Here is a 27,606-nt window from a genome sequence, read left to right on the forward strand (position 1 = left end):
CTTTCTGTTGAATTACCATGTATTTTTACCATCTGTCCTATCCATTGACAACAAATTCCAAAACTCTACTAGTCACTATGTGAATGACCTTCTTGGTTTTTTATAAAACTGGTTCTTACTAGTTTTGTTCAGCACTTATTTTTTTCTATTTGAAGAGAGAATGAACCAGCATCCTATAATTTATAATTTTGAATAATTTATAGAATCCCTATAATTTATAATTTTGTAAACCACTGTAATATTTTCCCCTTGTATCAAGTGGACCACCATATGGCATATAGTTTTTCCTATTGTCAAGACAAGATACCAACTCTACAGACTTGCACATTCTGGGATCTCTCCTGAATTCCTTTTGTCCCAAGTTAGCACAATAGTTTTAAGCATGAAGTTTCTTGTCACTGTTCTTAATTCATCTATTTCATTCTTGATTCCTTTGAACTCCAGGGTGAAACCATCTGGTCCTCCTGGCTTGTTTCTGTTTGTTTTATCCATTTGTTCCACATCTCCTATATAGTCCATTTAAGAAAAAACTTGCCAATAAGCCCCTCAGAAAAAAAAAAAAAAAAAAAAAAAAAAAAAAAAGAGAGAGAGGAGAGAGAGGGAAAGAGAGACCCAGTCTGTAATATACCCAGTTTCTTCCACAGTAAATATTGATATATCAAATTCATTTGGGTTTCTCTTACACCTTGATTCTTAGCTGATCCTACAAATGTACTGGAACATTTTCTCTTCTTGATATATTTCAAGGAAGGTTAAATACTACTTCCAATTGCCTTTGCTAGCTGTTCCTCAAATGTTCTCTTTCTTCTTCCTCTTTTTATTTTATTTATTATTTTTTTTGGGTGGGGAGAAGGAACAAGGGTAGTTTACTTCATTTTCAAATTTAATCTGCCAAAATTCAAGGATCTTCTCTTTCAGTTGGAAAACAACTTCAGCTTTTCAAATTATGTCTTCAGCATTTGTATTACTTTGTATTACTTTGCTTTCTCTTCTGTTTAGCCTCACCAATTTCTCCTTCTCAAGTGATTCTGCTAGGTAATATGTATTGACCCTGTGTTTTTATTTTTTATTTTACCAACACAGCCCCCAGGCTCCCTGGAAAAATTTAATTCTCTTAGCTTCCCCTTTTAGCTTCTTTTTAACAATACTCCTTGTTTTTATGTTGCTCTCCTTTTTGATGTTGATTACCATATAATTTTCTATACCTCCTATTTTGCCTCTAGATGCAAACTGCAAGTAAATACATTTTAAAGAACTAGCTGAACTCAGACCTGAGATAATGCAGAGCACTCCCTTGAATTACCATTCCCTGTGACAAACTGGAGCAATTGGAGCATTCTAGAGACTGCATATATGAAATAAGAAGAAAGGCCAGGGATATTTTAAAGCAATAGTAAATTAATAAACAAACGAACAAACAACATGACAATACAATAAAATAGCAACAATAAATTCAAATATCCACCTTTCACTTACCTTTATCCTATCATTCCCAGTGAAGCCATACTTTCCCTTACCTTGTCAGCTCACCCACCTTTGGAGCGAGCAGTCTGCTGCTAATGTTATAGATGTGGCTGGATGTCCCTCTCACGATGGCACAGGGAGTGGGGACCCATGTTTTATAATTCCATTTTAAAAGTGATCAATACAGTGTTTTAAGCATTAATAAAACAAAACAGTAATAACAACAAAATATATGTATCTATGGAAACTTGCTGCATGTTTTCAGTAGTTCCTTATTATAAAGCTCGTTACAGAATCCTTGTGCATATGCATGACTGTGCATCAGCCCTTTGCAAGGTTTTAGCTGGCTGCCCCAAGCTCATTGAGATACTGTACCGGTTGTAGGTGTCAAGGTGCTGGGAGTGGTGGTGGAGGGATGGGCATGGGTCCACAGGTGTTCCTGTGCTAGAAACATCTGGTTCTAGGGGACCCAACACAAGGCATAGCTGAATCCATCAGCCAAGCTCATGGAGCCTCTGGGAAAATATTGCTAAGAAAGGGCAAAATGCAGCATGACAGAGAGAGGAGTGAGGAAAATAATGTGAGAAACAACCCTGTGAACAGCAAGAGAGGAAGGAGCAGGGGGAGATGCACCAGGAGCCAGAGCAGAGATTCCCCTGCAGGCTAGGAAGAATCACAGAATTGTCTAGGTTGGAAGAGACCTCCAAGATCATCTCGTCCAACCTCTGACCTAACACTAAAAAGTCCTCCATTAAACCACTAAACCATATCACTAAGCTCTACTTCTAAATGTCTTGTAAAGACCTCCAGGGATGGTGACTCAACCACTTCCCTGGACAGCCCATTCCAACGCCTAACAAGAAGACTATGATAGAGCAGGTATTTCCCTGCAGCCAATGGAGAGGATGAAGCCAGGAAACATATCCACACTGCAGCCCATGGAGGTCTCCATGTTGGAGCAGGTGGATGTACTCTGAAGGAACTGTGGCCCATGGAGAGCCCATGGTGGAGCAGCCTCATCCTGAAGGACCTCAGCCCATGGGAAGGACCCACACTGAAGTGGGGAAAAGAGTGAGGAGGAAGGAGTGGCAGAGAGGAGCTGTTATAGACCAGCCACAGCCCCCGGCTCTGCCTGCACTGCTCAGCAAAAGGGGAGGTAGAGAAGTTGAGAAAGGAGTGAAGTTGAGTGTGGGAAAAAGAAATGGGGTGGGGGAGGAGGTGTTTGAGTTTTTGTCTCTGTTTCTCACCATCTAACACTATTTTAACTGTCAACAAATTTAATTACTTTTCCCCAGGTTGAGTCTGTTTTGCCTGTGATGGTAACTGGAAACTGATTTCCAAGTCTTTATCTTGACTCATGTCCTGTTGAGCAGGACAAGTGAGAGAGTGGCTGGGTGGGCAGCTGGCAGCTGGCTGAGGTCAACCCACCACAGAAGGGCATGCTGCAACTCAAGCTGAGCCTGGAAGCAGATGCACGGGATAAAGTTTTACAGTTCTTTACTAGACATTTGCCTTTTTCTTTTTCTTTTTTGTGTTTTCCAGTGTATGGCCACTAATTGCTCTCATCTTGTTTGCAGTATTTTGACAAAGAATAACATGTGCTTTCTTCCTTTGTTTAAGACTGTTTTCTCTAACCTCTGTTGCATAACACACAAAACCAGATATGCATACAGCTAGGCACAGTCTATCATAAAATTTTCTGTTGACATTCCCACCAGCTAAAATCCAGTAGACACATTGCTGTCTCAGCTGGATCATTCCCTAACTGGGTTATCTACCGTCAGAGCCCTGGAGTGGCTGCTCAGTCCCTCAGCTGCTTATAGCAGGTTTATAGGTTTTGGATAGGTTTTGGAAACAGTATATAGTGGTACTTTAAATACCAAGCCTTGAATCTGGAAATTTCATTGTAACTAGCCAAATATAGGACTGAGAAATCTCCAAGATTTTACCTGCAATACAAAGAGAGACTAAGACTATTAAAAAAAAAAAATTAAAAAAAAAATAATGAATGCTAATAGTAAATGTCAATTTATTCATTCTCTTACCTGTTTCCTGCCATGCCTGTTAAGACCACAATCTCATTTACCTCGTCATCTCAATTTGTTCTGGGACTATGTTCACACACTAAGGAGTTGTATTAAGCTTATATTTTCACACGTAAAAAGGTTGTTTGTATATTTTTCTAACGTTTGTTTCCCAGACTTTAGCAGCTAGCTTACTTGGCTGGACTAATGACACAAAATTCCGTGTGGAGAGATACACACACTCTCCATCCATACAAATACCATTCAAAACAGGATACAAGTTTTTGAATGAAAGGATACCAAATGGAAAGAAGAAACGGAAAATATATATAGATTATATAATCGTGATTTGATTTTAAGTTGTTCTTATGTTCCATAATGCAAACTTCCATTCCTGTGGAAGGACGGTGTTTTACCGTTAGCTTATAGCATGCACACTTTCTCAGGGAGCTGTGCTACTCTAAATATGGGGGAAAATGCAGATACAGAATGATCTGGTGTTCTTCGTGATGCTGGGTTTTCCAGATCACATCTGCTATAAACGGAATAAACTCTGTTTCTGTAATTGCATAACAGAGCAAATACTGTATGATATGCACTGACAGTTATACTAACATGTTCTCTTGTGTTTACTGCTGATGGTTGTTTACCTGTAACTGTAGTTAATCACTATCTACAGAAATTAAAGCATCTAAAACACCGTGGCTCTCAGCCTCTCCCCAAACTTTTTTTTTTTCCACGTTTTACCTTTCAATCTAGCACTGAATTAGAATTACACATGCTATATTTCAACTGTAGCTATTATTGTATTCTATGGACCTCTTATTTTAGAATGTGTTTGCACTGTACACAAATCCATCAACTGCTCTTTGCTAGGCATTCAATTCAGAGCAAGGACAAAATTATTTCAAAAGGCATTTGCATGCAAACTGGGTGTAATGAGCACTAAAAAAATGCAACATTTAGTTGTTTTTCACACTGTACTATCTGCAACATTTTATGTGTAAACACTGCAGAAAAGGGACATTTAAAAAAAAAATAGGAAAGGCAATTATTGAATTGAGCCTATTATGCAATGTGATCATTTTACAGAACACTAAAGGGGAAGTTCTTAAGCACTGCAGGAGGTTTTATTGTAAAGTGTAATTTTTAGACTGGCACTAATGCTCCCACCTGTTTCTTTTTCTGTGACACTTTTTATTACACCAATTTCCCTACTCCCTGCAAAACACTAAAAAAAAAAAAAAAAAGAAAAAAAAAGAAAAAAAAAAGAAAAGGTCCCAGCTGTGAAATGAAGATACATCCCCTCACACTGTCAGGATGTTTAACACAAACTGAAATTTAATCTATTAGGTATGCATGCTCTATCTCAGCAAAAATATTATCTCCTTCTTACTCTGTTATCTACTATATCACAGCATAATTCCACAGTGCAGTTGTAATGTCAATGAAATATTGGGGTAAAAGGTTACAAGCTGAATATTTACATAATCCTTTAAAATAATTGGCTTTTTGTTGCAAAGCCTACCGAACTACCTTTCCGGAATGTTTCACTAGGCAAATTTTTCTTTACAGTTCATATGATATTCTTCATAAGATTTTAGAACATTTTGTGGAAAATGAACACCCATTCAACACAGCATATAACAGATGCCTACTAAATCAAGGCAAGAGATATCATTAGAATGAACTCCTTTAAAATGAAAATAATTTTAAAATTGGCAAACTATCCATAGAAAGTAATTACAACAACGATGGCAAAATGCTGGCCAATTTTGCCAAGTTTGGCTTCAACAAAGATTTGGACTGGTATCAGTGACTATTAACTAGAATTATTTTAAATATAAATTAGTAATTGAATTTGGATACTGAAAAGGTTCACCATTGTTAGCAGTTATGTGTATTATGAACTACAAAACTTCTTACCTGGTCTATGTCACATGCTAAGTGATTAGTCTATGTTGCACATGATATATTTTCTCTGTACCTTCCCCGCTGACAGAACTCTGGAATATACTACTTAATACTGATAAAGTTTTCTTATATGTATCCTCTGCTGCCTGTGTGGGTGCAGAAACTACATGGTTAACTGTTCAATAACATTTCAGTGCAGTTTCTGAGAGAATCTTACAAATTTTGTTCATGATGAGAATTTTCTGTGTGATTAACAGTAACTATCAGATAAAGAACAATTAACATTAGCTGACGTGGGATATATGCCATCAGATCAAGTTGATAGTAGGCTGCTTATGAGTTAGCAATCACCTACTCAAATGTAAACAGTTTGTCTTGGAGAAACACAAGTTCACACTTCTACAAATAAAAAAAAAATGTGGAAAGAGTCTAAATACGAAGACGAAAAAGCACTGTTTAAAACAAACCAAACTTTTCAAGAAACATAAGGCACAAGAGAGAAAGAGGAGAGAGATGCATTTGTAAGAGATAGGCTCTAATTAATTGTTGACCAGGTCAAATTCAAAGAAAGACAACTTGGAACAAACAGGAATAGAGGTTAGAAGTTTCAGCAGAAAAACCCCAAATTGAAAGGCAAGAATAGGAGAACCTGAGCCAACCTCAGTTCTACAGTGATAAGGAACACAGTTCTGAGAACTGCAAGAAGGGGTTTTTACCTTTGTTGAAGCATACACCCACTGACATGATACTTTGTCCTGTAGGGTAGCCTTTATTTAAGAATATATTTATAGAATCTCACCCAAAGCTGTCTGTGGCATGTGACCCTGGAAATTTAACTGTAAACTTACAGTGTTCAGAAGGCATAAAACTGAGGGAAAAAAAAAAAAAAAAAAAAAGTATACTTGACTTATTGAGAGGTATTAGAGGACAGTGCTAGTTCTACGATCAAAGCAAACTGTGACAGGGAGAGTCACAGTTTGTTAAAAGTGCACTGGTTATGGCAAAATTCAAAACCATCCACTTTTCCACCTGAGACAAAGATCATCCAAATCTAAACATGCAACAATGAAAGTCCAGTATTTAGTTTTCCTTCTTTCTATTTGCCTACTTTATTGCAGTTGTAGGTGATTCTTTCCAGAGAAACCTGGAAACAGACTTTTACGATTTGTGATTTCTTATGAAGAAATATATTTAAAGGTAAGGCATAAATACTTTGATACCACATTCATATTTTACTAGAATAGTATTTCATTCTGGATATGGACAAATTCATCCAATTTTCCAAATCATTAATATTTATTGATACTGACTGAGAGTCCAGCTTGGGCTGTGGATTCATTTTGCAATGTGATTTATAAACACAGAAACTTGTATGCTTTTCCAGATTCATTACAATAATTCATACAGGTGGAGTTGATACTAACATTCCTTTCTAGGCTGCTAGGTATTCACGGCACAGTCCAGACAGTATTCTGCAATGAATAGAATTTATGCAGAAAATGAGGTAATTTCTTACAGAACCTCAATCTCATCTGGTGGAGAAGCTGAAAAGGCTATCATGTCAAAGCAGGAAGGAAAGAATTGTACATGGATAAAAAGCTGGCTGTTAGACTAATGAATCAGAATCTAACCCTGCCATTACAACATAGTTTCAACGCAATATTGGCAAACTACTTACACCAAAATGTTAACAGCTGAATGTCAAGTGGGTTTCTGTTATTTTCTGTGTCTCTGATTTCAGACTCTTGGGCATAGATTTGTAGATGTGCTAAGAACTCAGTGTTACAATTCAAACCAATGATGAGCTATCTTCTAAGTGTGGTGCTATCTCACATCAAATACTCTTGGAAAAACACAGACTGTGTTCAACATCAGACATAAAAAATGTGATATTTTTTGTTGATTTTCATCGTAGGATTTTTTCTGCTTCAGTTTCCAGCTGTAAATTGGAGGCAATTGAATACTCTAACTGTCCACAGCTATGATAAAAAGAAACATGTAATAATTTGCTAAGTTCTCAGGTGCTATGGACAAGAAACACATCAACATCTACGTAGAAAATTTAATTATGTGATCTGAGGGCATGCATCAAATAAGACCTGAGTCATACATATCATTTGTAGCTACTATTCATAGTTACTATTCCACTGAAGGAGTCAGGAATCATCTTCAAAAACTATCTCCTGTCCATAAAGTCAAAGTTTTCAGGAAACAAAGTATTAGACATTTATTGTATTATGATGAAAGTCAAGAAATCTGAATGCGTTGCTTCAAGCAGTTTTCCAAATGCTTTCCTTAGGTTCAGAGATCTTTCCACTTGGAATTAGTTTGAATCAAGGCAACTATTCTGAGGAAGGAGAGATTTTCTACCCTTTTCTTTATATTACATTTTATCCTTAAGTCAATGGCAAAACAATTCATGAAGCAAATGTTTCAATAAATTTCTAGTTACCAAACACTGAAAACTCTGAAGAAATAACTGCGTCTGTAAATGAATGAAGACCAGGGGATGTCATATACCTTGACTTGGTAAGATTTTGGTCACAGTCTCCTATGATATCCTCGTACCTAGGCTGGGATGTTACAGCTGACTTGGATGCATATACTCATGGATGAAAAACTGTCTGGACCCCTGGGCTAAAGGGATGCTCTGCCGTGTGGCTGGTTACAAGTAGACTTCTTCAGGAGTCTTTCCCAGGTTCCTGTTTAACTGTTTAATATCAAAGACCTAGCTAAGGTGGTGTTGTTGACACTAAACTGGGACTGTTTTCAGCACAATTGAGGAGAGGGTCATTATTCAGAGGGATCTCCACAGGTTGGAGAAAGAGGCCAACAGGTTCCTCACAAGAAGGGGGTAATTCAGCAGGAATAGATTCAGAATCTAGCACCTGAGATGAAAAAAAGCTGGGGGTTCTTGCTGACGGTAGGCTAAACATGAACCACCATGAGTCCCACGCTCTGCTGTTTTCAGGTGACTGAAAACAGGTTAACTATCTTCACTCTAAATTTTCTCTTCACCAAGAGTCCTATCAGGTCCTTCTCAAATGAAACAGCCATTCTCTGGGGTCACTGACAGAGTGGTGTTGTGTATTTCTCTGTCTTAATATTTCTTTCCATCAGCCTTTGCAAAATGTTTGTCTTACTCAGGGGAGTCTTTTTCAAGTGAGTATTGGAAAAACAGATATTTCATTTCATTTTCTGTGGTGATATCATACACATCATTTACACAAGCCTTAGAGTGTTCTAAGTTTGATTATTTGATGTATATTCACTATTAAAAGTGATCAATATTTCTGATATTACATTGTTTATTTGACTACACTTTAATTATTGGATATACAAAAAATTAGTGTTTACTACTGATTATCTTTTTCTCAGTAACTTTTTCATGACCATACAAATATTATTATTCTAATGAGGGATATATGTGAGTCTTCTCCTGAAGCAAAAATATTTCTTATTTATTTCAGCACGACCAAATATTTACTTTACATTAGTCAGTCAATATATATTATGATTCCCTTGAGCTACATGAAATGGAAAGACCTCTCTCTACTGCACATAGGAGACAGCCAACTCCCTCTTTGTTTCCTGTGACCTAATTATTCTATTTTGAGGTCCTTTATGAAATGACACTGACTCAAAAAAAAAAAAAAAAAAAAAAAAAAAGTATTTCATGCATGCTTCAGTGAGAGTGATGACTAAGGATATAAAATATTGAACCTTTCTTTCACTCTGGGGGAGTTCTGAGTTCACTTTTGGAGCAGTGTTGAGCCATTAGACCATCCTGTTCAGATAGAATGGTATGTACAAGCTAAAATTTCCAATTAAAAAGCACAGGCTTTTGAAACCTTAATTGCATTATTAGGTTTATATTTTTACAACTTTTTTATTTTAAAATAATCAAAATATTATCTGTCAATATGTCCACAGAAACATCTAGACATTGAATATGAGTTCATAAAAAGGATGTCTGATTTCTGGAGCTGATTTAAATTTTCTTCTTTGGAAAATGAATATTTTGTCAAAATTTTTCTTTTTTTTTTTTCAATTTTGATTTTTTTCAAAAGAAAACTTTCAAATTTGGTCTGCCAACTGGACATCAAACAGATGACAATCCTCACAAATGCTAGCTAAATTTCCCTTAAAATATTACAGATAATAGCATTCATTTCCATACTGAGTTATGTTTATAAGGTCTGTTTAAAAAACAGTCTCTGTGGTAAAGTGATGGTTGTTACTTTTTTTTTTTTTTTTTCCTTTCCACCATCAGAACATTTTAATTGAGAATGTTGTCTCCTTATACATATAATATTCCCCAAAACAGCCTTCCACAGCTGTCTATAACTGGTGCCCAAACATCAAATCAAGAGGCCTAAATCCATGTGTGCAACCTGAAATTTGTAGAGAACACTCAAGTTTTGACAGTAGATCCTGAAGGCAACAAACTTAACCAGAGTTGCACATAGAAGCAAGAGACCTTTTCAAAGGCACTGTGTAAGGAAGCCACTTCACCATCTTACCATTCCCATTCTGATATTGTGAACAGTAAAGTCATCCACACCATGTGGGACTGGTGTTATGAAACGTGTCACCTCAGAGCCCAAAAAGGCAAACCCAAGGACTAAGAGTTCTAGCAGTAACTTTCCTGTCACCTCTGAGTCATCCTGCCTCTGCTTGAAGCCTCTCCAGCCACAACACGTATTCCAGTGGGAACTGTGCCAGAGCACATAACAATCTGCAACACTTTAGTAATCCCCCCATGGCCTACCTCTGGAAAATTATTACAAAACAGGCAGAAAACCCGTCCCATTCTTTTTACTGGTATCACCACTCTGCTATAATAGTAATACAGTGCTTACCCAGAACAACTCCTGCCTCCAATGTAATTCCCCTAATACTTATAAGCACAGGATAATGATCAGAGTCACAGCTATCTTCATCTTCACAATGATAAGCAGAGAGGAAAAACAGCACTGGCTCATTCAGAATTGCTCATTTGCCTTTCCATCTTCCTTCTCCAGCCCCTCTCGCACACACCCACTTCTCTTTCCCCCCTTATTGCACTCTCAGGACTCATGTTCGAACAACACTCTATCTGATCAAAGTGAGGAGAAGCACATCCACGCACGGCAACTAGAAGCCTTGGAGTCTGGGAGCCTGTCTAAACACATTACAGCAACCTATACTGCTGCACACATCCAAGTGACTGAGACTTTTTTTTTTTTTTTTTTTTTTTTTTAATCTCTACCAAAGCCATGGCCACCAGCTGGTCAAACTTATACCCTGAAGCCTTAGTTCTCCCGTTCTTACACCTTGTAGACTGTTGTTCCCCACCTCTCTGATAAATCTCTGGATGATTCTTTTTTGAAAGAGGATGCAGAGGGCAGCTGATTTCCCTAAGATGTTAGTGTGAATAAGGTTTCCCTCCCAATCCCTGCTACAAGGCAGCAAGTTAGGTAGGGTTTTTCCTTAGAACTGTGTTGTAGGTTTGAAAGGCAGTATGAAGGAATCCATGATGCACATAGCATGAGGGACAGAATCACTGCCAGGAGGGGCTTGGCGAAAGGCTAAGATGTGGTGAGTATACTTCATCTTTAGCCTCATTCTGCCTTTCCCTTTTGGAAAAGAAGTACTCTGCAGCAGCCATCTGTATTATGAATGTCACAACAGCCACAACGCTGCTTCATTCTTACTCCATTTTCATCTCTAACATTTTGAAAACTGCTCTGAGATAGAGAGTAGTGTACCTATAGTACGTATTCACTTACTGGTATGAGTCACTGCTACTTACAGAAAACAGGAGAGTTGAGAGTGGACAGTGTACAGAAGTTAACCCATGGTGTGTAAATGGCTATGAAGGGCCACAGCTGGCTCTGAGGTCTCAAAGAAGCCCACAGTTCATCATTTATCTTCTGACACTGATGTATTTGGGCTCTGTGGACCTCTCAAATTTCTTACCAGAAGGTAATCATAATGTAGGCCGGGAGCATGACATTCCTGTTTCTCATGCTAAGCAACTGCAAACTGTTCCCAGGAGGATGCGTATTTATTACTGGCTTTGCTCCGTGAAAGACTGACCTAATGAAGCAATACAGAGCAGCTGACATAGGCAGTTGTTGTGGAATTGACAATCTGAGGTGCATTTATGGGCACAAATATTTGGGCTCCAAAAGCTACTGTATAGAGGTGCCCTGCCTTGAGAGGTGCTCTCCATGGTGCAGAACTTTAGTTGGCTCCCCTTTCACAACCACACGTAATATTTTCAGTTTAATCCATTAAGGCTGCAACTAAGTAAGCATCTCAATTGAAGATGCTTTTTAATTATTGTGTTTCAATTAGTATCTCCTAATGATAATATACAAAAAATATCTACAATATTACTGTACAGAATTTCTGTATGAAATAGAGTATGTCAAACTAAAACATACAAGTTTCGTAGTTCTATACTGCCTTCAGAAATGAGTTACAAACACTGCTGTGCTTTTCTTGAAGAAAACCTAATATGTGAGAAGATTAATTGCATCTTTTTTAACAGTAGTATTTTTGTAAAAAAAAAAAAAAAAAATGAAATGTTAGCCCATTTTCAGTAAAGATTATAAAAATGTAGTTATAATTCACAGATAAAGAGCAAGATGAAGCTAACCAAAAATAAACATAGATATTAAATTTGATATAGATATTGATATCTATATTTAGACATCTATCTTTGGTATCCCAAAATACAGAGGTAGAAATCTGACTAAGTTAGCATCTAAACTCCATGTAGTCAGCAGAGAAAAAGTAGCAGAAGCCTATGTGAGCAGCTCATATATAAATATCTAATATACAGATGATTAAAGACAGTTGAGATAGTTTCCACAGCCTCAGAAACTGAAAAGCATCACACCTCTGCATAGTAACAACTAAGTGTTCCGGTCCTCCATTTTCACTTACCTCTTTGTTCCAGTACTCAGAGATACGTGAAAATGGAGGACCGGAACACTTAGTTGTTACTATTAACCTATTCTCCACAGCCTGCCCCCTGCCCCCCACCCAAATTACATCAATTTGTCCAACCATCCAGCTACCTGTCTCACAAAACTGTAGAGTCCAAAATGAAGAAATCAACAGATAAGCTCCAAACCTTCTTAGGATTTAAAGACTCTAAGTGTGAAGGGCCAAACTGGCCCTCAGATGAAACAAATAACAGGTAATTAAAAGTTTCTAATGGCTGCCTTACTTCTAAGTTTTTATCCCTTTTGCAAATGTTAAATCAATAGTGAAAATCAAACACCTGAGGCTAGGATCCCCAAAGTAAATTCACCAAACAGAGAACTCAGCATGTAGTTGTCACCTGTTAAGTCACGTGGAAAACACTGAGATAGGGAAAACCCTAAATACTACCTAGCCAATTGCAACTCAGGGCAATCAGGGATGATCTTTTTCCTAAAATTAAACTCTTGCATATCTTCCGCTAAATTTGAAAATAATGGGTTCACTGACTCTGTATCCCCTGATACTTAGGGGATACTTCAAAGATAAATTCTGTCTCCTTCAAGTATATGCTAAAGGCAAAAGGTGGTTGCACCATCTCAGAAACACATAGTAACTCAAAAGCATATAGGTACACCAATTGCATTGAGCACCATATAAGACCTACTATGAAGGAACCTTAGTGTTCTTGTCTCAAGTAGGGTAGAAGCATGATCTAGATGCTGTGTTTATCAGCTCAGTCAAGATTTGGATGGAGTTACTTTAAAATGATACACGTATATAATACATAAAAGAAAGGTACTTAGGGAGTTTAAATGATTTCAAAACAGAAATTTCAGACAAATGTCTGATTCTACCTAAATCTGACTTAAGGACCCTATATTAAGCAATTCTATGAGGTCAATAAAATTATACCAAAGAGAAATTCTGCCTTAAGTGACATGATTTTGGGCACATAATTTGCACCCTTTCCAGAAATCAAACACATTTGCACTATTATTTTTGAGATTATTCTAAAGCCGCAGATCACCATTACCATATTAATATTTTGAGTAGTAGTTCCATGTTTAAGAAATTCCTTTCATATTAAGCAATGTGGTTATTTATGTTTCTTCATGGGTAAATGCATAACAGCTCATCAGAGAAGATGCTATTTTAACAAGAGCGATCGATTTAAATAGTAGATTCTATGCAAGATTTAATCTCTGCAGACCTGCCTTTGCAAGTATTGGTGGCAGAGATGTTAAATTCCAAATAAAACGGTTTTTATTCTTAAAGCACACTACATCTTTTAAAACTCCAGCAGAAACAAGTAGCCAACTTGCACATGTCATTAAACTTCAAATTCCTTTGTAAATGACAACTAAAGCATCCAGAAAGTTCAATGTATTTTCTCTGAGGCTACTTGATGTGGGAAGATTTTCATGAGACGTTTTCTCTCCTGTCATCAGTTCAATAATGTAAACAGTGACTGATTAAGCCTGTATTCCTTTCAGGTTGATATACCTGACAGAACGACAACAACAAAAAATAATAAAAAAAAAATAAAAAAATCTCACAGCTGGAATTCTTCCTCAAAACTAAAATAAATGACAAAGTAAAAGACCAATCTTCTAGACACTTAATGAAGACAGGCTTCAAGGGGATTTCTATCCCAGAGATTATATTACACCCCAGGACGAGACAAAAACAGCAGATTTCTGCAGCTGAAGATTGCAATCATAGCAGAATAAAGAAAATAACAAAACATATTACTTGTTAAATCACTTACACTGGTTTTCCTTTGGATTCACAAGTCAAAATTATAGATTGTCCTTCTTCGGGCCATGAATTGGAAGAAATGATTTTAACTAAAGGTGTATCTAGGAAGAAAAGAAAATAGACATCTTGTTGATATACAGGAAAAAAAAAAAAAAAAGACGTATTATCTAAGAGTACATTCTTCTCTGCTTACAAAAGACTACACCCTAGATTTAATTTACACTTGGAGATGCTTTTATTTGAAGCCTTGTGTGATTTTCATTGTCTTCAAGAAGGCAATAAAAATGACCAATGGAACTAAAACTGTAAATTTTTATATTGCAAGGAAATACAGATAGAAAGTATGTGTAAGCTCCAAGGAAATAACTTTTTTTTTTTTTTTTTTTTTTCTGTATTCAATGCAAATACTCCATAACAGTATTCCAAAGTCTGATATCTAACAATGAAACAAAAGATATTGAAGATGAATAACAAGTACTCTGTGCAATTGTTTGTCTATTTATAGGTCGATATGATGGAATGCTGCTATTAAAGGTATGAATGCAATGATATACATTTGAATAAGAACACTTTTATTGTTGCAGAAGCTTGAAATCATAATAAGAAAGCTACAATGGGCTTTCAGTTAAAATACCTTGTTACAGGCATTTTACAGGATATTATTTTTGAAATGCAGTAATGCTGCCCCTAAAACAGAACTTTCTTTTTTACAAAATTTTCAAAGAGAATGTTTCAAATATCATTGAAAAGCCCTATAGAAAAGTCTGTAATACATCCTAAAAACTTAAAAATATTTTCCTGTATACTGGAATTAACTTTCTGGTTATGACTTCAAAAAGATATACGATATAAAAATTTGAATTCATGGAGAATGAAGTATTTGCAGGAGATCTTTAATTTTCAAAACATTTTGCCAGCTGGTTTGCAAAGATACACCCTCATAATCAAACTATTTTACATGAATGAAAGGGGCACCTCTTACAAGGAGAATCAAGACCACATAGAAAGAAACACCTATACACAAAACATTTTTCTATTCAGGAAGAAGAAAAAGAGGTCACAGTCATAGTGAGGAAATGAAAATACAACTCCTTGTTTCTTGCAGTTGCCTGATACAAAACACACATCATCTACAGAATAAGAAATGATTTAACCTGCAAATCTAGGGTTACTTAAGTTTTATTTAATCTAATTTGCAATTCCTATTTGCTTTAGCAGTGACACCACAGATATCCTATTATTGAGCAAATGTGAAAGAGCATGACAGTATGACACTACAAAATCAAATGGAAAAAAAATGCTGTTATGGTACTTTTTTTTTTTTTTAATTGAGATGCTAATAGTCCTATTAATCACTAAATGGCATATAAACATCTGAAAATGGTAAAAGCTTTTTCCTACCTTTGATTTTTATTTTTGGCCTATCACAATGTATCAGCATGGCACAAGACAAAAAAAGGGAAAGGCTTAGTGTAGACTTGTCATAATGCCACTGAAAGCATTGTCAGCATCATTTAGATTTCAATACAGCTGCTCTAACCTTACACCAGTAGCAAATCTGCTCCACAAGTTCACATTTTTAAGGACCCTGGAAACCATTATGCAGGTGACTAATCCTTTGCAGGTCATGCAGGCATTTGCTTCATTTTTAGCACATGCTTAAGGCACTGACCTCAAGTGCCTTAATAAATCAGGCCATCAAGTACTTCTGTGATTTCAGTGGTGCTACTGGAGATGAATAAATTACTCTCTTGACTATGCATTGGACCAGAGGAAGAAATTAGTATCAGATAGGAATACATGAAGAATTTATCAGAGGGAGGGAAACAACTAATATGATGAGATCAAGAGGTTTCCAGAGAAATATGAAAAAGGAACTAAACTTTGATGGAAGTAATCCTGATAGCCACAAGTGAAGAAAGAAATGAAAGGCCCATCTAGGCAGCATTACTGGTCTAAGTATTTAAAAGATGATCAGCATGTTACACATTACTGTAAATGACCCTAATAGAGGAGGGGATTTCAGACAATTAAGCTTGGATTTGCATGGATCAATGCAGTGCCATTTTCCCCTACTTGGAGTTCCCATGCCTGTTTTATTCAATGTTCCAGACAATGCTCTGTTCTTCATGTACTTCTAAAAAGAGCTTACTAATAGGATAGAAAAGGTCTTATATTTATGCTTCTAACACAAAGTAAGGTAGTGTAAGAAATATATTCCTTTGTGCTTTTCCCTGCTAATTTACTTTTACATTACCTACTTGTTACTTTAAAACAGGAAACACAGCAATTAATCCAATACATAGTTTTTATGGAAGGTTACGATTCACAATTTCTGTATTTTATTATCAGTCCTTTAAAGATGACATTCTTTTTTGGGTGCTTATTCTCAGTGTTGCTGTTTCCACTTTTATTTTTATGCTGCCATTGATTTCTCGCTAGAATTAAAGTATACACTTATAAGGAGAAAACTTAAGACCAAGCCCTCCACTTTCACATCTATATTTAAAATGAGAGAGAGGAAAACAAACAAACAAACAAAAAAAACTTTAGTAAATTGCATAAAAACTAATCTCAAAATGTTATTTTAAAAAAGATAATAAACCCTTGCTGACTGATATATTTCCAGAATTCTGTTACAAAATACTACCTTCCACTAGAACTACTTGTTTTAGAAATATTTGTCAAGTATGAATACATTCTACCAATACACAGGGCTTTAACCTGTCACACCCAGAAGTATTAATCATAACAACAAGAATATCACATTCAGAAAACACCTCCATCAGTAGAAAACAAAGTCTAAAGAAAGAAAAACAAAAACAAAACACACACACACAAAAAAAAAAACCACCCTGCAATACTGTAAAAATATTGGTTTATTTTCAAAATATGCCCATCAGCTTATTTGTAAGCATGTCTAAAAACTCTGCTTTTGTACACAAACATAAAAAATGGAGTAGGTTCTAGGGTTTTATTGTGGGTCAGAGCTTCTTCTCTAAAGTCAATAAAAGAATATCAATATACACCAGTTAAAGTTTAATAATTTACATCTTTTTTTTAGGATTTGGCCCAGTAATTTCACAGTAGTAAAATATTGTAGATGAGTATTTAAAGCAGGATTCTGGGACTAGTGATTAAAATGGCTTTACAATACGTACACATACCCTTCTTTTCTCAAGCTCTAAAGATATTATGTAGGAGACAAATATTCCAAAAATAGTAGGTACTGGGAAAATCCTTTTTTTTTTTTTTTTTTTTTTTTTTTTTTTAATATGAGTGTTTCATACGAGCTTAGCAAGCCTTCACAGTAGAACACACTTGTTTCACTCCCCAGTGGCTCATTTATTTACAAGCAACTGTGTGAAAGCTGTTTGGCCCTACAGTCTTGAGCTTGAATAATGAGGTACTTATGAGCTACAACTGATTGTTAGCACCAGTGTGAACTGAGACTCAAACATAATGTTAGACACATGGCAAGATATCTTATACCCCCCATGTGCAAAAAATCTGCCCTTTTGCTAGAAATAACGGTTTAACACTGATTACAGATAAAAACCATGGGATGGGGTTTTCAGATATATCCTTTCTTGTTTCAGCAGACCAAAGGCAAAAGTTTCATTGAGTGATTCTATTTCTTTTCTTTCTAGGATCTCACATCTCATTGCACAAGATCTGAGAAGTCATTTCAATGCTTTGGAAGACTTATCTATTTTTTAATCAGGCAATATCATCTTTATTCAGACACATACAAAATCAGTGAATGCATGTGGAAAAATGATTTCAGTTATTCAGGTAATGAATATTATCTGATACGTGAAGAAATTAAATGCCTCAGCACATGATTTTTGTTTTCCTCTTAGCTATAATTAATGGCAACTTTAATACCTTACAGAACCATTTTAGTGATTGATTTAATCTCTTTGAAGCTATTTCAAAATAAAGATAGTTCTTATCACTCTCCAGACCTTTGCAGTTAATCTGATCTCCAATGCTAAAAGTTTGTTACTGTTGTTGTTCAAAATGTACTTGATATCTTACATGGTTTGAAGCAAGAAAGAATTAATTATGTGGGTTTATATATATATAATACCCCTAAAGAATTAATTAGCTAAAGCTCTTATAAGGTTGCATGCAGTTTTATCTATCTTCATATAAATTATTTCATATAAATTTCTTCAAATAATCACATAGAAGCCACTGGAAGATTCCTGTATATTATGTTAAATTGTATGTGCAAGTCCTTGACAGCCACAGAGTAAAAGCAGAAACTGAATGCATAAAAGAAAGTAAGTTTGTTTAAGATCATAAAACAGGTCATCATTTGAATCAGAAAATGAATTATGCTTCTTTTTGGTCCCAAGATCATTAAAAGTAATGTGGCCTGTTTTTTTCTACGTAACTTCAGAAGTCCTTGTTTTCTTTAGTCCTTAGCTAGCTGGACTACCAGAGCTTCTGTGGATACTTTTTGATGGAACTTCCAGTTACTGGGTGAGTCACTAAGATAAAGTATGATCCTTATTCGTCCTAAGGCATTTATCAGTAAAAATTGTGTAGGAATAATCAGATTTCAGAATAAAAATCATTTTCTAAAAAGAGTAACATGGTGATGATATGGTAATATTGTGCTATGATATCATATAGTCACTCCCTAATGTAACAATCTTCAGTTAATGGAACTACAGTATTAGAAAATAAGACCACATCCTTACTTGGCCAATAGTATGGTGTGAGTAATACAAAAATATAAAAAATTTGGTAAGACTTTAAGAAATGAATATTGGAAGGTAAATACAGGAGTAGAAATGTTAATGATCTCCTAGTCACTAGAATTAAAACGGTGCTGGAAATGCACCTATTCATGTAAGATGCGCGCATCAGTCTTTTTTTCCAGAGCACCGAAATATATGTTTAACTGTAATATAAATGATACTTGCCACTACAGTTCACTGCACATTTTGTTAAGAGGCAGATCTCTATGCTGCTTAAAGCTTAGCCTTCCTTGCACTTCCTATGAAAGGAGGATTAACAGAAAAGTTCTTAGTGGTTCTTCTCTGCAGAAACTTACAAAGGAATATTGTATCAGCTATGCAGATCCAAGTCATAGCTCTCAATTTTCTGTTGAATTACAGATTTTTTAAAAATAAATGCAACAACTTACCATGAAATTTAAGCTCAGTGCCCAAAATACCTTTCAATGTGGCTAAAATTTCAGGAAGCAGAACAAAACAAGAATATCTCTTTCTTTTTCCTTACAGAGATAGTATTATTACTTCCTGAAGAAGGGTCCTGTTCTTCCACATTTTGTATCTTAGAGGATTCTACATCCCCAGGTCTTAGGAACCCACTTCTATATGGTCTCACTTACAGGTAACTCGATTTTTACTAGGAGTGTTAACCAGCATACTATTTCTTTAGATGAGTTATTAGAGTACACGCAGTAATCTTTGAGGGAAAAAAAAAAAAAAAAAAAAAAGTCCCTCATTAAATATTTATTTGACAGTAATATAGTGATTAGAGTATTCAGTCCTTCAGAGTCTGGATAAAAAGTTTGCTATGAGTCAAGGAGCACAATGACATCTGTGCTGACATCCCATGAAATAGCAGAATTCCACCAGGTATTCTAAGGTGTTTCTTCTACTCTGGTTTTGAACTAGGATTTCACTTTGAAGTTGAAGATGCCTTTTCCTTACCTATGTCCTAGTCTGGACAAATCATGACTTTCTGACACACCAAAAAAGAAGACGTATTGGCAAATTCTTAACCTATTCTAATTCACAAGTTATAATTCTACAAGTAACTCATTTCTGTACAATTGTCCCTATTTACATTCAGTACCAACATAACATGGAATATACCATTGATCTATCTTACATTAAAAAAAATAAAATAAAGTTTCTAAAGTTAGATTAGGATGCTCATAAGAAGAAAAATCTGTAAAACTTTAATATTCCTTACATATTTCCTAGCATGCTTAACTGAAAGTACTGTCAACACTTAGCATCAAATGTCTCTGGTACATCAATTCTTATGCTTTAAGTAATAAAATGTTACTGAAATGTTTTCAAAGACCTTCCAGTTGTTGCTTTGGAAGTATCCTTCTTGCCAAAGATGGAAAAATTTTCAATGTTGAAACTATTTAAAACATTTTACAAAAATTAAAGAAAATACTAAATACAACCAGAATGACAAAAGCAGATAATAGATATTTTACTAGTACCAGCCTCAAATTAAAAAGACCTTTTCCAAACTGGTGACGGAGATACACTCAACTAGGGTATTTATGTTTTCATGTTGTTGTTTCATATCAAGTGTAGTGTGCCTTCAAGTCTTTGGGTTTTTAAATGTGTTTATTGCCAAAACTCTGTAATTTCTACTTCCCATGTTAAATGTTATAACAGAAAATTTTGGATATACAAACTTCAATGACAATCTCCTGTAATATTTTCCCTTAATGGTTTTGCATGCTATACAGTGATTTTGTAAAATGTTTGGATCTTCTCTTTGTACCTGTTTACCATGCTTTTGTTTTGATGAAAGCAGTCCAATAATAAATATAAGCTATGTGCTACTAAAGTAACAATCAGTACTTGAAGTATTATTGTTCTCAACTTATGGTTTGGGGAATAAAGTTTGGTTCACATCTTTCTATGGAAATGGATGCAAGTGTCAAGAAGAAAACACATTTCTCTTGGTTACCAATGTTGTCCTTAATCAGAGGATATATATACATATATATATATATATTGGTCTTTAGGATATTGAAAGACCTGGCATAGAAAAATTATCATGTTTTGTGACAGTAACATATAAGCTTCAGTATATACACGGTACGTAGTGAAATATTAATACCTTGAATTCTTTTAGTTTATGACCCTTGGAGGTTCAAAAAGAAAAATCCATGGGGGAGGTTCCTTCCTCTATGCATGGTACACATCAGTGTGATATACGCTGTCTAAATCTCTGTTTCTTAAACAATATGGGGATTTTGTGTTTATTTTGCATACTGTTTGAACTTAGAAGAGTGGCCAGTACCAAAAGAGCTGGACATAATTAAAGTGATAAAAAGAAAGGGAGTCACAGAAGTTCAAACATTATTTGCCAATATAAATGCACACCTCCAAACAACATAATACTACAACAAACATTAACAACCCTCCAAAGCAAGCACCTCCTATCTGATTAGTTTCCATGCAACCAAATTATCAGTGCCTATTTCAAAAACAGGGCAAATGCAATCCTTTCCCTATTCATGTTGTAAATAATTGAAAACATCCCATTAACATCATTTGACCCTAGGCCTCCACTGGAATACTTTGATTTTTATATGTGTTTTCTTTGTAGGTGATTTTCTCTCTGTAGCTTATGGTCTTATGAACGACTCTCCATCTGCACTAAGAATCTGAGTTTTTTGTGATGAAGTCTGTGATCCCTCTTGGACTTGTGTCTGCGTGCAAATTCTGTTAGCAGTAATAAGTAAGACACCAGTACAGAAAGGGAAGAGTAAATCACTTGTTCAGTTTGTCAGAGGAAGAGAGTAGGCCATAGTATATCAGGATGTACTTACAAGTGTTATTCAAATCCTTCCTTCTAAAACATTGATATTGCCTTCTTATTTAAATGTTTAGAATGATGACATGATAACTGGATGTTTTTAATTATTATTATTATTATTTTTTGGCCAAAAGTTATTTCTTTTACAGACTATTTAAAAAGCTTTAAAAGTACTACTAGGCTTTGCAATGTAATTCTGCAGTGGATCCATTAATATGAAATATGCTATTGTATCTATTTAGGAAGAACTCTATGCTTGTGTAACAGAGACACACTTCCCATTATGATCAATGAGCTTCCCATGAATGCCAGTATTTACTTTCATGGACACTAAGCAACAACAGGAGCATGTCTTAACTACTCTCCATTTCAGAACACATTTGCATAATCTCCAGACAGCTCACATCAAAAAATACAGTGTTTCACAATGGTATAACATCCATGTCATGTTTGCCAGATCATTTGGCAGAGGCACAGGAAGGAGGTTTCTTGACTCCTCTAGGGGAAATTTTGTGGTGATTTCTAGGAATAACAGAAGGATTCTCACCTTCTCAGCAAATGAGCTGTGCTTTTATGCCATGTAAAAAATTCTGCTTTGGTTGGTCAGTGAGGCTCACTGCATTCTCCTCCTCTTGCCCTAACCCGCTGCATTATTTTTAACAAGAATCCCAACACCAACGGATCATAATATTACAGTTCTGCCCAGACCAATAGATAGGTTTTTCTCACCAGATGCTACTGTTTAAAGCTATCTTCATAACCAGTGATTGCCACTGCCCAGGAAAACTGCCATGTTTTCCTTTGTCACTAAAAGTGATAAAAATGTATTAGCACCCCACCTTCCTGTTGTTGGCCTTTGATCATTTTCAAACCACTCTAAGTTCTGATATATGACTGTGTGTAGGAGCATCTTTGGCAAAGGTCTATAATGCTCTGTTTTACTCAGCCATTATCTATTTACCCTGCTCTTTTTTTTTTTTTTTTTTTGTACACTAACCACCATTTTCTCTTTGTGCGAGATTTCAAATTAGTATGACTGATTCATTACAACACCCTTTTCTTCCTATATGTTTAACTAAATTATTAGCTACCTACAGCATATCTTTACCTTGTAGTGTTATTTAATGATTGCAAGCCTTCTGAATATTTATATATATATATATTTTTTTTTTTTTTCCAGAAACTGTGAGATCATCTATTTCATATATGGATGGCAATCACAAAACTCTTTAAAAATTCTGTATTTCTAAACAATGTTATTCCTGTTTTTGAAAACAACTACAACAAACCTTATAAATTAGGCTTAGAAAAAAAAGAGAGAAATTTAAAGAAATTTCTGAGGACAAACCACTCTAGTACATACAAAAATAAACATAAAATTAGCTATCCCAAATGAGATCTGAAGGAAGAGAGAGGAGTACTCTAATCAGCTCTGTGAAAGTGCTCACCATTTTTAATAGCTTTTACATGTAACAGCTGCTTGCATCCTACAGCTGTGAATCAGCATTCCTTCAAATTGGGCTTCTTTTGTAAATGACAAGTAGCATGGCTTCTACTTGTGCCTTATTGCTTTGGAACAGGCACTCACAAAGCAAATCTGCATTGATAAACTCTTGTATCCTGTATTATTTCCCTGGGAAATATAGTATCTTCAATGCTCTCTTTCAGAATATAAGGAATGACTCCTTGCTTAAAGAGATGAAAGAAGTATTTTGCATCTGATGTTATTTGTGGGGGAGAGTAGTATTTGTGGGGAAGACTATCTAAATCAAACATGTCTTATGTCATGGCAATTGCATTTCATTTCAATAAATCTGTTCAACAACACTACAAAATCAAGCCTTATGCTATTTTTTGAAATACTTCGCTTTGATAAAGGTGAATACTTGATACCGTATCCGCATGGATATTCCCATACCTTCTTTTTATACTCCCTTAAAAGCTACTCTAAAGTCAAGCAAGACTAGAACCAGCATATAGTCCCTTTGTTATCTGAGATTCTTTGATGTCATCCTTTATCCTTATGTCATCCTTATGTCATCCTTTATCTCATCTCTTTCAATTTAGTTTAAAACAATGCTTGTTGAAGAAGGAAGTAGTAACAGCTTGCACCAGAAGACTGTAAAAACACTCTCCTAGATGCAAAACAGCAAGCCAAATGCCAGTGTGGAGAAAAATAAATAAATAAATAAAAATGCTTGATCAGTGAAATATTCCCTCCTGACACTTGTAATTCATGAGTGCCTGAACTCAAGTGTCAACCTGGCAGGAAACCCTTTAAGTTACTAATTCTGTGAAAATTGATTACCTTGTACTTTGTTAAAAATATTCATAGTACCTATTTCAACATCTCAGCTGTCAGTCATATCATAATCATTCACCACAATTGCTAAAAATAAACAAAAATAAAAATGATTAGTAAGTGATATAGCATAACGCATGGCTTGCAGTTTTGTGAAGGTGAAAGAGCAGATGGAGGTACACTACCAAAACTCCTCAGCTCCTCTCCATTCCACTTAAAATTTGTTAAAACCTTATACTTCCTGTTGTTATGTAATGTGTTCACTGATCGTTCTTACCTGCTTTGTGGTTGGTCTTAAAACTGAGAGAGAAATATGAGCATAATGTTGGCTATACTGGGAGACTCTGCTGAGCTCAGTGATAGAGAGGCACTCTCACCAGAGTTCTACGTGTGCCACTTCATGAAAATAGTTAGTAATAGTAGCACTACCTGTGTTATTTCCCCATTGTATGCTTTTGCAGAAGCCAGGTCACTGGGTTCTTAGTTATCCTTTAAGTCCCATACAAACAGGAATGACAAGGCAGAAATAATATTGTCATTGGCAACTCCATTCTGTTTTCTTCAGTGATCAAGTGAACTTCAGAACTCAAGTGATGAAGCTTAGTTTCACAACTTTTATTTTAATTATTTCTGTGATGCCACTTCTTAAGACCTATTAATCCCCATTTTGTTCACCTCTTCAGACATATACCTTTGTTCCCTTTAACATCTTTGTTATCTTACAAAGATAACTCCCTTCAACTTACTCACCTGTATCCATTTTCTCAATTTTGCAATGTCATCTAAGAAAAATAAAGGAAAAAGCTAGAGAAACAAAGAAACAAACAAACAACAACAACAGCACCTTCTGTTCAAAAATCAAAAAATCCCAAATCCCAATCAAAAATCACAAATCCCAAATTTTCAAGAAATGCCTAAGTCTGAGTCAGTATATGACCTTTTGATACAACTTTCTCCTATGTGTCCTCAGTTTCTTTTCCTTACTGCGTTCAGCTTTCTCTTGTGTCTGACTTAAATTATCTTGAATATGGCTTGAGAATTGCAGCACATCCAAAACTGTTGAAGGAATAAATAAGAGCTCTGGATGTTCAGCATCCCCCTTCAAGCCTTTTTCTGACATTTCTATCAGACATTGGGCACTATAAAATTTTAATGATTAGAAAAATCACTAAGTAATAGTATCAGGACATGAAAATCTGATTCTTTTCTTATAAATATATATCATGTTTTGAAGAAGGGCAAGCTTCTCTCCTTTGGGAGGTCCTACTGACAATCTCTATACACGTTTTCCTCCAAACTGTCTCACCTGCTTGCTAGTCATTAATTTTGGAAATAAACTGCTCCCCCAAACTCTTCAATAGGGAAGGACTTCTTTGTCCTTTTGTCACTAGATTAGAGTGAGATGGGTTGTAATGTGGTGTTTGAGCTATAAAGATGGTGTAATTTTCAGTCTCCTTCCAAGACGATCCCATTTGAAATAATACCTAGTCTAGGCTAGAAAAAAATAAAGATATCTTAAGCATATTTTGAAGGATGCATGGGGCTTAATGGATCTTAGATATGTACATGAAAAATTCTTTCTGAAACTGGGACCTGATTTGGAACTTCTCAGACACTAACTACATTGTCGTCTTTCAGCCACTCAGTCTTTATTGTCCTATAAATGCTATACAATATTAAGCAGTTATAACAAATGTATTTAAAAACTTGCTTTCTAGTTTTTCTGTAAATTCAACCTTCTGCTACATATTTCTAACACAGATCATCTAATATATATCATTACATCCTATGAAATACAATGCAGATAAATTATTTAGTTTTTAACTACTTTTCAGTGACTGATCATTGCTTAGATTAGGAGCTTCAAAAACCCATCAGCCAGTATTAGGGGTACTGCTGCTGGGCTGTTGGTAATAGATAACCATATCTGCAGCCTACCTCCTTACACAGAGAAAGGTTTATCATTACAGGAATTCAGCAGCACTGTTTTTTTGTTTGGTTGGTTTTTGTTTTGTTTTGTTTTGTTTGTTTGTTTCTACACCATTACACTATTTTTTTGGCACTTTCAGGTAGATGAACTAACATTTGTTTGTTTGTTTGTTTGTTTATTGTCACCAATGAATACTCTTCAGTGGCTTGACTGAGTCATTGTGGGCATTTCTACTGACAGCAATGGCTCATGGCCAGACATGAGCAAATTAACTACGCAACCTCAAAAGCCTATAGTGTGCTCTATAAGGTTCTAGCCCTTACAGAGAGACAACAGTTGTTAGCCCACCAGTGCTCATTAACTCAGGAATGTCACCACACTGACCCAAGCTACCATCTCCACATGCAAAGTACTATGCTGTTCAAATATTAATTTGTAACTGGTTCTGAGGTGACCTTCCTGTGTTCCTCTTCCCAGTGTAGTCATGCTCTCTGTCTTTTCAGTCCTTTCCCACAAGTTCTCCCTTCCCTATGCCTAAAAGATTACTCTTCTGAAGCAATATTATTTAATATTTATTTGCTGAACATCCTACTTTTATTAAACATTCCCTCCCAAACTTCCTTTGAAACATTCTTGAGCCTCCCTTAAACACACTACAATGAAGTGGAATAACCTGCCCACATCATATTTTTAAAATCTATATGCATAATTTATGAATAACTCAGTGGAATTCCCTATAAAAGATTTTAGAGAGAAATATTATATTAGATTAGATTTCACTTGTAAACCATATTTGAACGTAAGCCTCCAGATGGGAAAGGTCAGGATTGTACATTAACCCTTTGAACTAGATATCCCCTTTGAAAGATGAAAGTTTGGCAGTAAATGGACCCACAAGTTTTTGAATTATTTTGCATTTAAATAATGGATTTCTTATTTTCATCCATCATTAACCTAATTGATCTCATTTAAAAATGCAAATTGTGGCACTGAACTTTCTTGTTCACAGATATAATTCTTTACTGTTTACCATAACTATCCTTTATGTTTCATTTGTTTCACACATTCATTAATACAAAAAGCTCAAACAAGATAATTTAGCTTATTAACATAGTGTTTATATAATTATTGAGCTAAATAATTAAATAGAATAACTTCTTATTTACTTTTCATAAAATATGAAGAGCTGTGCTTGTAGGGAATCTTTTAATTTGCATTCATATTATTACTATTTTTAAAACTGTCTTTTACATTGGCAAATATGGAAATATCATTCCTTTAAGGGAGACAGAATGGAAGGTTGTTCACCACAGTACTGAAATAACACTGAGATGCTATTTTGTCCATATTACTGTTCACACTGTGACTTTGGGAAAAACAAGCAAACAAAAAACATAACAAACAAACAAACAAAACTGTTTAGAGTAAACACCAGAAGAATATGTCATCACAGGTGAGTCTTGTGTGGAAACCTGAAGGTGTACAAAGACTGAACTTGTCTCAGAAGAACAGAGAGTCAACTTTAAGACCTCAAAATTTTCTCATTCTCAAGATAACAGGAATTCAGCAGAATTTCTTAACTGAAAGAGAAAAGAAGAAACATCTCTCCAGGAGAGGAGTTGACTTCCAAACGATGGGAGTATCTGTTGTGAGAGACAGTCCTCTGCCAGGAAGATGGATCA

The 27,606-nt window shown here is 35.4% G+C and overlaps 1 protein-coding gene across 5 annotated transcripts in view; it reads right to left on the reverse strand.

Annotated features, from left to right (window-relative positions):
* Positions 1–27,606, reverse strand: part of CADM2 (cell adhesion molecule 2) — a 674,480-nt gene that overhangs the window by 89,164 nt on the left and 557,710 nt on the right. For all 5 annotated transcript variants that reach the window (XM_035315331.1, XM_035315333.1, XM_035315330.1 and 2 more), the window contains one exon: positions 14,149–14,239. In XM_035315331.1, coding sequence (XP_035171222.1) covers positions 14,149–14,239 — 91 coding nt within the window. The remainder of the gene's footprint in view (positions 1–14,148; positions 14,240–27,606) is intronic.

This window comes from Oxyura jamaicensis, chromosome 1 (genome assembly GCF_011077185.1).
Source record: "Oxyura jamaicensis isolate SHBP4307 breed ruddy duck chromosome 1, BPBGC_Ojam_1.0, whole genome shotgun sequence".
NCBI lineage: Eukaryota > Metazoa > Chordata > Aves > Anseriformes > Anatidae > Oxyura > Oxyura jamaicensis.